The sequence below is a fragment of the Leucopleurus acutus genome (assembly GCF_964270905.1).
Source record: "Leucopleurus acutus genome assembly, chromosome: 13".
In the NCBI taxonomy this organism is placed as follows: Eukaryota; Metazoa; Chordata; class Mammalia; order Artiodactyla; family Delphinidae; genus Leucopleurus; species Leucopleurus acutus.
This window is the reverse complement of record NC_139155.1, coordinates 78,540,076-78,554,462: the sequence shown is the minus strand read 5'-3', so window position 1 is coordinate 78,554,462 and position 14,387 is coordinate 78,540,076. Positions and strand designations below refer to the sequence as shown.

Genomic DNA, 14,387 nt, shown 5'->3' with positions numbered 1-14,387 from the left:
CTAGGGAATAGTTTCATTTTGGAAGTAGATTAGTTATCAATCTTGGGGTGGGGGGCGTGGGGGTGGGGTGTCTGGTTTTTTTGTGGTTGTTTTATTTTTTTTTTATTTTTTATATATTTTTTTGTGGTACGCGGGCCTCTCACTGTTGTGGCCTCTCCCGTTGCGGAGCACAGGCTCCGGACGCGCAGGCTCAGCGGCCATGGCTCACGGGCCCAGCCGCTCCGCGGCATGTGGGATCTTCCCGGACCGGGGCACGAACCCGTGTCCCCTGCATCGGCAGGCGGACTCTCAACCACTGCGCCACCAGGGAAGCCCCTGGTTGTTTTATGTTTAAGTCCCTAATCTCTAGGAACCTCATAGGAGATACAGGCAGCCCATTTAAAGTCCCTCCTTTGCTCAGCATCTCCTTCCTACATTCGCTTACACTCCATGCCTACTTTTAGGGGATTTTTCCTGGTTTGATTGGCCGTAGTTATTAGGGTAGAAAAAAAAGATAAAACCCAGCCCGGGGCTCAGTAATGAGATGCTCACTACTCCACGGGCGCAGCAGCTGGGGTGGGCTCTGGGCGCTCCTCCGTTGGGAGGGCTGCCCTGGGGGTGATGAATGGGGAAGGAGGAGGTGATCACTCCCACGATATACCCCCTGCAGGTGTTCGATGCCCGCGACTGTACCACGGCTCACGGGATGTTCAACTACATCTGTAACCATATCAAGTATGCCACCAACAAAGGGAACCTCAGGTGAGCTGACCCGATTAGGGGAGCGGAGTCCGATGTACCCCCATTGTTGACCCTTGGGTCTGGCGTTCACCCCCCTGTGAAGGAAATGCTCCCCCTCTTTTCCCGGGGACAGGTGTCAAGCCGAGAGAGGTAGCCTGGCATCCTCGTTCTAACCAGCATGTGCCTTCTCTCCCGGGAGAAACAGATTCCCATGTGGTTTGCGAGACTACAGCGACCAGAATCATGTTGATTCCACAGTTCGGTATCACCCAGCGGAGGAAACAGGAAGGGATGTTTCAGATTCCCAGGAATAGGAAAATCCCATTGCCGGTGGTGACCTGCGTTTACCAGCTCCTGCTCTGTTGCCTGGAGCCGCCTCTGAGGCTCCCTGGGTTTAAAAGGCAATTTCTCTTCCCGCTGCCGTGGGGACCACCGTTTCTGGTTCCACCAAGCTGAGCCGCACCTGGGACTCCTCTTGCCCCCCGTGAAGAACAAAGCCACAGGGTACAGGCCAAGGCAGGAAGGCGCCAATGTGAGCTGCTGGCTTCCACACTGGCAAGTCTCAGCTGGGAGAGGAGCAGCTAGAAGGGAACAGCTGGGGCCCCCGCAGACAGGCGGTGACAGTTGTTAATCCTACTCCCTCAGTCCTGCCCCTGCATCTGTTCCCAGCAGCTGAGGACCAGCCCCATCTTGGGGCCATGCAGGACCACTGCAGGGATATTCCCACAAGCCCTCAGGCTACACTGAGCTCATCCCCAAAGTGACCTATTGGCATTAAGCATGGGCTTTCTTGGACAAGTCTCTTCCTTGAGAAGGAAATGGTGTTTGCCAGCTGAGCCCACCAATAGGAAAAGACCCTGTAATTTAAGCCCAGGGCCTGCTTGGGAAATTAGTATTCAGATCTTTTTCCTAAAAGACCTCACCCCTCAGAAAACGATAAAGAGCCCTCCTGCATATCCTAACATTAAAGGAGGGCCCCGTCAAGGTCTTGGCCTCAAGGAGTTTATGGGTTATTTTGGTAGTTTTCAAATGGTGCTGTGATGGGGTAATATGGGGCGGGGATCGCCAAAGGGTAGGCAGTGCACCTTTACTTTTTTCAATTCCGTATTGGGGGAGTGGGTCTAAATGAGATATTCTATTGATGAAATGTTTGACTAATTTTTTTTTTTTTACAAGTTTGAAACTACACATCTGGACACGATGAGAGGCCATAAGAGAATGTATACCATGTATAGAAACTATCTAAGCATAAAGGAGGAAGGTGGACAAGGGAGATGAAGGGAGGGAGAGAGATGTAATTCAAACAGTACAGGGCAGTAGACTTGCCATTTTGCGACATTATGCTTAGCAGGATTGGGAGATGGGAGGTGTAAACCTGTTCCATGTCTTCCATTGGGCTCATTCCCACACACAGAGTAAGCATCCCACCCCACTGTGTGAGATTCTGGAGTTTCTAAACACACTTTTTAAATATATATAAACAAACACAAACAGGCTTTATCTGCTGCTCAACCAGAGAAACAGCCGTGTGGTTTAACGCTGGAGGGAAATGCTCACAATTTTACTCAGTCTGTGCTCATCTCCAATACGGCACCTTCGCTAAGAGATGTTTAAGAGCATCTTTGGCTCTATATGACTTCCGCCTTCAGCCTGGGTCCTAGACTCACCCCGAGGTGTGACACACCACTCCCTGCAGTATTAAATGCAATATTGTCTTGTGTAGACAGTATGACCTAAATGCGCTCAAAGGGAGGCCCTGGGAACTAGATAAGACAGGGGATGCTGTGTGGAGAAAGCAAATCTGAATCGGGCCTTGAAATTGGGTACATGACAGCAGAAACAGACTCCAACCAAGGGAGCAGCAGGGCAGGATTCCAGGGGCAGGATGTGAATGGGAGCAGATCTGTGAGCTTTGGGTTGGACCTATGATGTCATCCCCGTGTTGACACAAGCCAGGATGTGGTTTCCATAGCCTAGGATTTGGTCCGTGGATGGAACTGATGGGTCCAGGTAACAGGAGCTCCTGGAAGGAGAGAGTATAAAACCACTTCGTGAAAAAATTACTCTCCTTTCCATTTGTTCCAATCCTTCTGATGGTACCAAAGAGGATAAGGCATCATTATAACACCTCTCCAAAACGCCGATTTCCCTTTTTTGTTTTTTTTTTTTCCTTCGGTACACGGGCCTCTCACTGTTGTGGCCTCTCCCGTTGCAGAGCACAGGCTCCTGACGCACAGGCTCAGCGGCCATGGCTCACGGGCCCAGCCGCTCCATGGCATGTGGAATCTTCCCGGACCGGGGCACGAACCCACGTCCCCTGCATCGGCAGGCGGACCCTCAACCACTGCGCCACCAGGGAAGCCCTGATTTCCCTTTTAACAGAAAGGGAGCAGGGCTCCAGTGAGGTGCCTTCCGTAGGCAACCACATCTTTCTACAATTTAATAACAGTACACGGTCTCATGGTTGCCTGTTTAGGTGGGCAAGGCCAGGGGTGATCTTCAGTTTTCTTTCAAAGCAAATAAATATGAGTACAAATGGAAGTTGATTTCTTATTCATCGTACGTCTGTAGGCTTTGCTGTGGTACAGGGGGTGAGCAAATGGGACAATAAATAATGATGGTGGTAAAAGAAAGACTAAAACTGGGAATCAGTGGTGAGCTCTTAAAAGGAAACAGGATCTGATGTTTTTTTCCCTGAGGATTACCTGCTGCAAAAGAACTTTCTGGAAAACTGGCGCAAGTCAAGATTGTTTGAAAGTCTCCAGTTAGAGAAGCATTCTCTTTCCTTCAGTGAGCTGACACCAGACCTCCTATCCTCCACCCTTCCTCACCCAGCGATCCAGTGGAGAGACAGAGCAAGGTCCCTCCCCTTCCAACAGCTGCACCGTGGGCCCTGAGCCTTATGCACTCATTGGCCTGGGCGACACTTTTTCCAGTATGTCCCCAAAGTGCAAGCCCAGCCCTGGTGCCAAACGTCCCCCTCTCTCCGCCACAGATCTGCCATCACCATATTTCCTCAGAGGACCGACGGCAAGCATGACTTTCGAGTCTGGAACTCCCAGCTCATCCGCTATGCTGGCTACAAGCAGCCTGACGGCTCCATCCTGGGGGATCCAGCCAGCGTGGAGCTCACAGAGGTGCGTGCCCCCACTCCTCCCCCAGCTGGTCTCTCATCCTCCCAAACTGTCTTTATCCACAGACTTTTCTTAGTTTAATATTATCGTAGGGAGAGTGGTCGGTGAGGTACAGCTTACTCATCTCCAGAGCTCCTGCTCTGTTTGCCTCTAGTCCTGCTGGTCCTGCTACAGCTGGTCATTTGGTCATTTTCAGGCCATTACCTCGCCCGACCCTCATGATGGGAACTATTGCCCCATTTCACAGATGAGTAGACTGAGTCTCACCAAGGCCAAACACATTATCCAAGGCCACTAAAGGAGCAGAAGAAAAGCTAGAAGTACAGTTCCAATCTCCTGCCTTCCCCTGGGAGGAGAGGAACTGACATGTGGAAGCCATGTCTGGCATCACCTTTTCTGAGTTGGGTAATATGTCAGACTCATACCCTTCATTCATTCATTCATTTCCTTGTACAACATTTCTACCTACCCAACCCCTCTCTGGACAGACTGGACTCTCCAGTATCACCACGGCTGCTGGCAGCCCAAGTCAGTTCATAAAAGCCACTAGGAACACGAATACCACCTTCTCCCCATCCAGGGCTCCTTCCAGGTGGTGATGTGGACAGATAGCACAGGTAAGGCCTGGAAGCTTCCACCAGCTATGCCCACAGGAGACATAATAGGCAGAGCCCACGCCTGGAATATCTCACACACACAGACCTGGTACCTCCTTTATTTGTCACCCACTCAGCCGCCATTCTGCTTTATCTTCGTTCTTTCCTCAAACCCCCCTCAAACTCCACCCCACAAGGGAGCTGCTTAGGCCAAGGGCTACCGCACACCCTCATGGCTGCTGACTTCATTTGCAAGTGGCTTTTCTTACTAAAATATTATTATCCTGGGGAGGGGGCTATAACCAGGGCGACCAGGAGTCAGACCTGTGTCTTTTAGCCTCAGCCAGACTCTCTGCTCCACTTGGCTGACCTCTAACTGTATACTTGGCTGACCTTGTCCTCGTGGCCGCCGGAACAGAAACACCATGGCCTCTCCCTCTCCTTCTGTCTCCAGAAACCTCACTGCCACAACATGTTCTAAACCCACGCTTCTGTGCTTCCTCTGTCTACTAACTCAGCAGAAAGAGTCACCCCAAACATAACCACAGAATTGTAACTTTCAAAACCCCTCACCCAGTACGGCAGCCACTGGCTGCATGTAGCTAGTGACCACTTGAAATGTGGCGAGTCCAAACTGAGACATGCCCTCAGTGTAGATAACACGGTCTCAGAGACAGAGAACAAAAAAAGAGTGGAAAAGATCTCATTAGTAATTTGTATCTTGATTACCTATTGAAAATTGTGGATAATATCGGGCTAATCTATTTCTATTTGTTAATAAATTAATACATTTATTGTGTTAAGTATAGTTAATTTTATGTTAGACATCTTTAAATATATTAATTTTAATAATTTATTTAATAATTTATTATTAAACAGCTGGTGTTTAATTAGGTTATATATTATAAATTTTTATATTTTATTGGATTAATAAATGAATTACATATTTAATTTTAATGTCAAATATACTATTAATATATTAATATTATTACTATTAATATATTAATATATGCCATATATATTATATATATATGCCATATATAATAATATATTAATACATAATGATATTAATATTTGATATAGTAATGCTTTTAGCACAGTATTAATAAATTACTGTTACTATAATTAATATCGTGCTATAATTCATAATTCTTTAATTTTTTTTTTTTTTTTTGCGGTACGCGGGCCCTCACTGCTGTGGCCTCTCCCGTTGCGGAGCACAGGCTCCGGACGCGCAGGCTCAGCGGCCATGGCTCACGGGCCCAGCCGCTCCGCGGCATGTGGGATCTTCCTGGATCAGGACACGAACCCGTGTCCCCTGCATCAGCAGGCGGACTCTCAACCACTGCACCACCAGGGAAACCCCATAATTATTTAATTTAATTAAATATTATTGAAAATAAAACTTTTGTAAATGATATATTACTTAAATTATTTTCACTGGGTTTTGCTCTGGGTTTGTTTTTTTTTAATTTTTAAAATGTGGCTGCTAGAAAATTTTAAATTACTATGTGGCTCACTTTATATTTCGATAGGATAGCTGCTCTAACAGATGCATTTTATGTGGTCATTCTGAGACATCTGCCCTCATCAAATCTGGTAGATTTTCTTCATGTCTTAGGCACCGGATGCAAACACTTCCGGAGCAAGTGCGTAGGCATGCCCAGCCCTGTGCGACCACAGATGCGAGAGTCAGTTCAGCCCTTGCTCCCGGAGTTCCCAGTTGGCAGGGAAGACCTGGAAAGCATAACCAAGTGAGGGGCTGGAGGACACGTTTGCTTTCTGTCCCGTGGGACCACAGACAGTTATACCAGTTACGTGATGATGGCAGGGAGAGCTTCATAAAGAAGGTGGCCGTGACCCAGAGCCTCCAGGGGGGCTGCTGGCAGGCTTGCACTGGGACCTCTGCCCCTCCCCCCATTGCTGTTGTGTCTGGAGGGTCTGGGGCATGGTGGCCTGACCTGGCGGGTCTGGTTGCAGATCTGCATCCAGCAGGGCTGGAAACCCCCAAGGAGCCGCTTCGATGTCCTGCCACTCCTGCTCCAGGCCAACGGCAATGACCCTGAGCTCTTCCAGATTCCTCCAGAGCTGGTGCTGGAAGTGCCCATCAGGCACCCCAAGTAAGAGGGACTGGCATGGGGTGGGTGAGGGTGGTTGGATTTACCCAGTGCCCCTCTCTACCCAACCCTGCACCCCCGGCTCTCTCTGCAGCCCAGACAGAGGCTGAAAGGGGGTCTTGGTTCCTACCCTCATCATGGGCCAGGGCAAGGTGGGCTCCCTCAACATCAATAATTCCTCCTTCACCAGCCTAGGGACCACCATCTTTTCTGAATCAAAATCTCCCTCCTTGTAAGTCAGATAGAGAAAGACAAATACTGTATGATACCACTTATATGTAGACTCTAAAAAATACAACAAACTAGTGAATATAACAAAAAAGAAGCACTCACAGATATAGAGAATAAACTAGTGGTTTCCAGAGGGGAGAGCGGCAATATAGGGGTAGGGGATTAAGAGGTACAAACTATTATGTATAAAATAAATAAACCTCAAGGAGATATAGTAAGACATAGGGAAGATAACCAGTATTTTATAATAACTATAAATGGAGTATAACCTTTAAAAATTGTGAATCACTATATTGTACACCTGTAACTTATATAATATTGTACATCAACTATACGTCAATTAAGAAAAAAAATCTCCCTCCTTACCCCACTCCTAAGCCATCAACCTGGACCTGCCCTTTTTCCAACCCTAAGGGCTGAAAGAGCAGAAGCCCCTCCTGTGTCGTTGTGGGCACAAATTTTAAATAGAGGGAGCCATTTAAAACTCTATGTGACCTGATGCAGCTCAAGGTCAAAAGCAATTTGGGGCCAGGATGGGGCTGTGAGGGCTGTGCCAGCAGCACAAATAGAATTTACACTTTTCCAGAGTAAAGAAACTCCACAGTAAGACCCTGGCCTCAGGGGCAAAATTGATGGCGGAAGCACCAAAAAAAAAAAAAAAAAAAAAAAATCAATCATCAAGATAAATAGTATTTTAATGTAATATTTTTTAAAATAAAAATTAACTTTTTAAATCTATCAAAACTTTAAACAAAGACCAGGTTAGGGCTGAAATTAGGGGGAAACAAGTGAGGCGAGTTAGGGCAAGGTGGGAGCTTGTCTTTATTTAAAGTTTTTATTTTTGTGGGGTTTTTTTTGCGATATGCGGGCCTCTCACTGCTGTGGCCTCTCCCGTTGCGGAGCACAGGCTATGGACGCACAGGCTCAGCAGCCATGGCTCACGGGCCAGCCGCTCCGCGGCATGTGGGATCTTCCCGGACCGGGGCACGAACCCGTGTCCCTTGCATCGGCAAGCGGACTCCCAACCACTGCGCCACCAGGGAAGCCCTATTTAAAGTTTTGATACTTTGTTTGTCGTGGATTGTTTTTGCATTAATTTTGATTTTTTTAAAAAAACATTGAATTAATTTGGAATATTGTGTAAATAAATTGATAATATTGATATTGATCCCTGGGTTTGTTGGTGCCTCCTTAAATTTTGCACCCAAGGCTAGTGCCTTGCTTGCCTCACCCTAGTCCAGGCCCTGGAGAGGGAGCAAGTGTCCTGAGGCTCCTGACGCTGCCCAATATCTGGAAACTTACCCAGTCTCCCTGGTGAAACTTGGCCTTCATTCATTCATTCACTCATTCGATACTATTCATTATTCCCAGTCTGGGCCAGGCATTGTGCTGGGTTTTGTAGGTGACTTGGTCCCTGCCTCCATGGTGCTTTCAGTCTCAAGGAGGAGATCAGTTACCCAAATAACCACTTAATTCCAATAAAGTGCTGCAAAATAAATTTTATGGTACCTAGAGGCATAAAGCTTCCCGACCCAACCCAGATCAGGCATAAGGGAAGGCTTCCCAGAGTCAATAGCATTTTAGCTGAGAATGAAAGGTGGGTAAGAGCTGAACAGGCACAGAAGGAAAAGAGAAGGAAGGAACTGCCATGCAAAGGTCCTGAGGTCAGAAGGAACTCAGCAATGCTCACTTTCTCCTGGATTCACCTTCAGGGTGGGTTTAGGAGATAAACAGCAGCCCAAGGCAATGGTTCCCAGGCCTGGATGTCCATCCAAATCACCTGGGAAACATGTTGAAGTGCATATTCTCAGGCCCCAGCTGTGGAAGCTGTGATCCCACAGGTCTCACATGAGCCCAGGAATTAGACTCTGGCATAGAAAGTCCCAGTCACTCACTGGCATTTCAGCATCCCCAGACTAAGGATATCCCGCCTGTGTGTCTTCCCATGAGGCTCCTGCCCCATGGTGAGCTGGGCTGTGTTGCTCTCTGCAGGTTGGAGTGGTTCAAGGACCTTGGGCTGAAGTGGTACGGCCTCCCCGCTGTGTCAAACATGCTCCTGGAGATCGGCGGCCTGGAGTTCAGCGCCTGTCCCTTCAGCGGCTGGTACATGGGCACAGAGATTGGCGTCCGCGACTACTGTGACAGCTCCCGATACAACATCCTGGAGGTGAAGTCCCTTCTTGGTCGTCATGATGCAGAAGCAGAAGGCAAAGGGGATGGGCTCAGCTGTCCTTTCCCACAGCTGAGCTTTGGGGCTTGGAAACTAGAAGAGGTTAAAACAGAATCTGCAATTCTGGGGATGCCCCCCTGGCCTTTCTGAAGCCTTCCGTGGCATTAAGAGTATGTGTACTACAAAAAAAAGAGAAGAGTACGTGTACTATGTGCTCGGCGGCACTCCAAGAACTTTGCGTGTATTAGGTGCTCATTTAATCCTTACCACAACCTCCGGGTGTGATAATTCCCCTTTCACAGATGAGGAAACTGAGGCCTTTGGGAGGGTTAAAATGAGGACGAGCTCAAGATCATACAGCTAGGGAGTGGCAGAGCTGGGATGTGAACCCAGTCTGGCTTTTTTTTCTCCCCCCCCCCCCCACCCCGCCGGCAGTCTGGCTTTATGATCCGAGTTCATACGCATTCCACTGCACTGCCTGTCAGCGTCAAGCCTTGTTAGAAGGTTTTGAGAACGACCCATGAACATGGGACATTTTTGGTCTCTTTCCTTAAAAAACAAGGCTTGACAGTGATTCCCCACCATGTACATTTCTGGGTGGAGGTTCTGATTCTCTCCAGGGCTGAGTCATCCTGATCTACAAAAGAGTGCTGAGGCGGACTGCTCCCTGGAGCTCCACTTTGGTGAAAGCGTCAGGATTGCTGTGGTTTTGTCAGCAAATGTTGTCTGGAACCACAGTCTGCTGTGATTGGCCTTGTTTCAAAAGAGGACACTGAGAAACAGAAGTTAAATGCTGAGCCTACGTCACACAGTAAATAAGGCACAGGGCAATATTCGAACTCGGAAACAAGCATTAGGTTTATACTGTTAAAATCCATGGGTGTTCACCTGGGTGGACCTTAAGGGCATTATGCTAAGTGAGATAAATCAGACAGAGAAAGACAAATACTACGTGATCTCACGTATATGTGGAATCTAAAAAAGCCAAACTCCCCAAAACAGAGAGTAGAGTGGTGATTACCAGGGGCTGGGGAGGCGGGGCAGGAGAACTGGGGAAGATGTTGTGGACGTGTACAAACCTGCAACTAGCAGATAAATAATTCCTGGAGATTTAATGCACAGCACAGTGATTATGCTCAACAGTGATACTGTTATAAATTTCAGAGTTGCTAAGAGACTAGATCTTAATTGTTCTCACCACAAAAAAAGAAATGGTAATTATGCGATTGGATGAAGGTGTTAACTAACCCCACAGCGGTAATCATATTGCAATATATAAATGTATCAAACCAATATCTCTCACACCTGAAATACACATAACGTTATATGTCAATTTTATCTCAATTTTTAAAAATTCCATGGGTGCTGGCCTGGAAAACAGAACCAGGGGTCCTCAGCCTCGCCACACACTGGAATTACCTAGGGAGTTTTATTATGCTGGGGTCCCACTCCCCAGAATTTGGATGAAAGTGCTCCAGGGTGGAGCCCAGGCACCAGTAATTTTCAAAGCTCCCCAGAAGATTCTACTGGGAAGCCACTGATTTATACAAACTCCTGGCAGGAAAGGAAAAAACATTTCCAGGCAATTTCCAGAAATGTGGCTCAAGTAATATTTGGGAATTTTTAAAGTCATATATATATATTTTTGCACTTTCTTGCAACTAATTTCTATTCTTTTAACCAAAATAATGCCGTAGAAGTAACAATAGCAGCATGACTGGCTGTACACACTCTCTTCTTTTATAAAATAACTCAAGTTTTATATGTATTTTGTGTAAAGCAGCGAATTTCTTACTCTCTGTGTTTGTATCATCGCTAAAAGACCCCAAACAGACCCTAACACCTCAGCCTCAAAAGAGTAAATTAATGTCTGCTTTCGTGATCCCTGCTTACATTTCAATTGCAAAGAGTAGTCACTGGGTAACTTAAATGAGACACGCTCCCACCCCAGCCTTCCAGTTCTAACTGCCATTATGTACAAATGTTGACATCTGGGGCTGGGAAGCGATTTACCCAAACTTGAGAAATTGTCACATTCTAACCCCATAGTGAGACCTAGGTTCCCACAAGTGACTAGAATTGACAGAGGAAGTGAGAAGCCAGGCTCTAATTAATGGATGTGCTATTGGGTCTTCCCTACTCCTGACATCAGCTTATCTGGAGCTATAACCTAAATGTCAGGAGTTGTTTTCTCCAAGTAGTTTTGCCAAAGGAATCTTCTGGCTGGGGAGCCGCTCCCAGGTCTTGGGCGTTAGGCATCTCCCTGGGCTCCAGCCCCGAGGCCAACTGGCTCTGTGGCCTGTGAGCAAGTCTCTGCAGCCCTCTGAGCCTCAGTTTCCTCATCTGTCAAGTGGAGTAGGCAGGCATCCCCATGAACTCAAAATACCCATGATCTAGATTCCAGGCAGTAGCCACTCTGGAGATGGAACAGGATGGGTGGAGAGCTTTTCCTGCTAGAAAGCAGCTCATGTCACTCCCAGACCCACATCTCTCCTTAAAGTCCCCCAAAGACCCTCCTCATCATATTTGGAATAGAATCCTCACTCCTTAGCACATCTAGCGTAACCAGTCCTGCATCTCTCTCTCACCAACTCCCCCTGGCTCCCTACCCTCCAAATACACTGACCTTCTTTCTGTGCCTCAGCGCAAGCCTGATCCCACCCCAGGGTCTTTGCATATGCTGTTCTCTCTGCATAGAACATTCCCTCCCAAGATTTACAAATGTCTTGCTTCCTCTCATCATTTGGGACTCACCTGTATGCCACCTCTGCAGTGGTCCTTCCCTGACTATCCTGGTTCAATTCATCCTGCCCCCATATCCCTCTTTATCCCATTTCCTCACCTTATTTTCTTCCTAGGAATTAGCACTCATCACAATATTAACTATTTCTCTCCCCCACTAGAAGGTAAGCTCAATAATAAAAGGGCCAGCCAAGTCCCTCTAGTCTCTTGATGCTACCAGTGGATCCTCAATAAAAAAAAAAAAAAAATTTGAGTAAGTGAATTAGTCTGCATATGAGTTGATGAATTAATTAAGAATTTCATTGGTGACACTAGCCCTGTCCCTCTTTAGTCTGAAATCCAGAGGTGCCCCAGCCTATGAGTCTGTGTTTCCTTCCCCTTTCAGGAAGTGGCCAAGAAGATGAACTTGGACATGAGGAAGACATCCTCCCTGTGGAAGGACCAGGCGCTGGTGGAGATCAACATCGCAGTGCTGTACAGCTTCCAGGTAGTGCCAGGGCACACCTCCTGGCTGCCAAGCCTCAAGGGGGAACTAAAACCTTTCAGAGTCTCGGGGCAGAGGGTCAAGAGCCCAGCTTCCAGGAAGCATCCTTGCAGGGATCTGCCTACCAGTGAGGTGTACTTCCCATCATGCATGCCTTTCTCCCCATGATGCATCTTGGGTGGGGACCATTTGAGAAAGAGGCAAAAAGATAGGGGTTTTGTGACTTGTTGCTTATGATTTGTTTTTTTATTTTTTTATTTTTTTTGTGGTACGCGGGCCTCTCACTGTTGTGGCCTCTCCCGTTGCGGAGCACAGGCTCCGGACGTGCAGGCTCAGCGGCCATGGCTCACGGGCCCAGCCGCTCCGCGGCATGTGGGATCTTCCCGGACCGGGGCACGAAGCCGTGTCCCCTGCATCGGCAGGCGGACTCTCAACCACTGCGCCACCAGGGAAGCCCTGCTTATGATTTTTTAGAATTGAAATGACAAACATCTGGGACTTCCCTGGTGGTCCAGTGGTTAAGACCCCACACTTCCACCGCAGGGGCCATGGGTTCCATCCCTGGTAGGGAAACTAAAATCCTGCAGGATGCGTGGCGTGGCCAAAAAAAAAAAAAAAAAAGAAATGGCAAGCATCATCTGTGTCTTGCCACTTCTTAGGCATTCAGCCTTCACCTAACAGAAACAGATACTCATCATCAGCATCAGAAGCATAGGTCCCCCAATGCATGTGGCTCTGTGATAAATGCTATTACATACAGTATGATAGCTTTAAAAATTATCGGCTAAACCATGACACTTTTGAGAGCAAATGGGGGGCACCACTAATCATTGTAACAGTACAAAGACATAATCTGGGATTCTCCTGGGCAAACCAGGAGGCCCACAGAATAGAGGTCACTCTCTGTAGCAGAGACCAGCTCTGTCCTCTGAGGGTGATGGTTTGGGAAGCTAGACCCTCATAGACATACATGGGAGGCCTCCACAGGCAGTAGAATGAACATATCAAATCATGTATAGACATGAATATAAACCATAGGTCCCCATGTCAGGAATAGGGAGACTGGGGATACTGGGGAATGTATATCCCAGGGAAGAGACCAGTTGAGATGGGATGAGGGAGAAGGAAGCCCCCTCCCTTCCCTCTCTACCTTGGAGGCGTGAAGTTTTAGGAATTGTTGAAAATGAAGGAGGGCTTTGGTGGACTGGTACGAAGATTGGCGAGCCAGAGGCAGCAGAGGTGTGAGTGAGATGAATGATTGGAAAAGAAAAGTGCAGGAAAGGGACAGAGTTGTGGGCAGAAAGGGAAGACACTGCCTGGGCAAGGTGAGAATCCAAGCCAGCCGACTACAACGGGCCCTGCAGCTGGGTTACGCGGACATTCAGTCCACCCAGCTCTGCTGTGATTGACTTGTTTTCATTTTAATAAACTCATCCTTATTACTTAAAATTGTTTATTTTAAGAGGCTCTGTGTCACCATCATAAATGGAGAGCCAGTCCCATTTGCCATAAATAGAAGAGAATTGTAAATTTAAATAAATATATAAACAAATACACACAGGGAAACAACACAAAGTTGTTGGATTCTAGTTGCCTGAGCTTCCGCTCTCATTAAAAAAAAAAAAAAAAAAGAGAAGGAGAAAGGACAGAGGAAGATTGGCAAGAGAGGTGTTTCTCCCGGGTCTAATCAGGATTGAAAGAACAATGCAGAGAATCACCTGCCTAGAATCACCTCCAGGACCAGCCTTTGGGAAACACTGCTCTATGGGCAGGGGAGTCCCAAAATACCCCAGCTGCTCTTTCCTCCTGACTCCTTGTCCCCTCTCCTCCCACAGAGTGACAAAGTGACCATCGTTGACCACCACTCTGCCACCGAGTCCTTCATTAAGCACATGGAGAATGAATACCACTGCCGGGGAGGCTGCCCCGCTGACTGGGTGTGGATCGTGCCCCCCATGTCTGGCAGCATCACCCCCGTCTTCCACCAAGAGATGCTCAACTACCGACTCACCCCCTCCTTCGAATACCAGGTCCTGCCCCTCCCCGCCTCTTTCGTGCTAAGTCTTCAATATCCGGTGTGTGTGTTATGATTAGAGCACGTCTCAACTCAGACTTGCATTTCGGATGCTCAAGTGTGGCCACCATGTTGAACAGCACAGCTCAAGCTGAAAGACGAATGGAGATGAAATGAGT

General features: G+C 47.6%; 1 protein-coding gene across 2 annotated transcripts in view; it reads left to right on the top strand.

Moving 5' to 3' along the window:
• The window catches only part of NOS1 (nitric oxide synthase 1), a gene marked incomplete at both ends in the record, with an annotated part of 86,438 nt that overhangs the window by 37,684 nt on the left and 34,367 nt on the right, over window positions 1-14,387 (top strand). For both annotated transcript variants that reach the window (XM_082853251.1, XM_082853250.1), the window contains 6 exons: window positions 650-741; window positions 3,716-3,857; window positions 6,431-6,570; window positions 8,791-8,965; window positions 12,096-12,197; window positions 14,030-14,224. In XM_082853251.1, coding sequence (XP_082709377.1) covers window positions 650-741; window positions 3,716-3,857; window positions 6,431-6,570; window positions 8,791-8,965; window positions 12,096-12,197; window positions 14,030-14,224 — 846 coding nt within the window. The remainder of the gene's footprint in view (window positions 1-649; window positions 742-3,715; window positions 3,858-6,430; window positions 6,571-8,790; window positions 8,966-12,095; window positions 12,198-14,029; window positions 14,225-14,387) is intronic.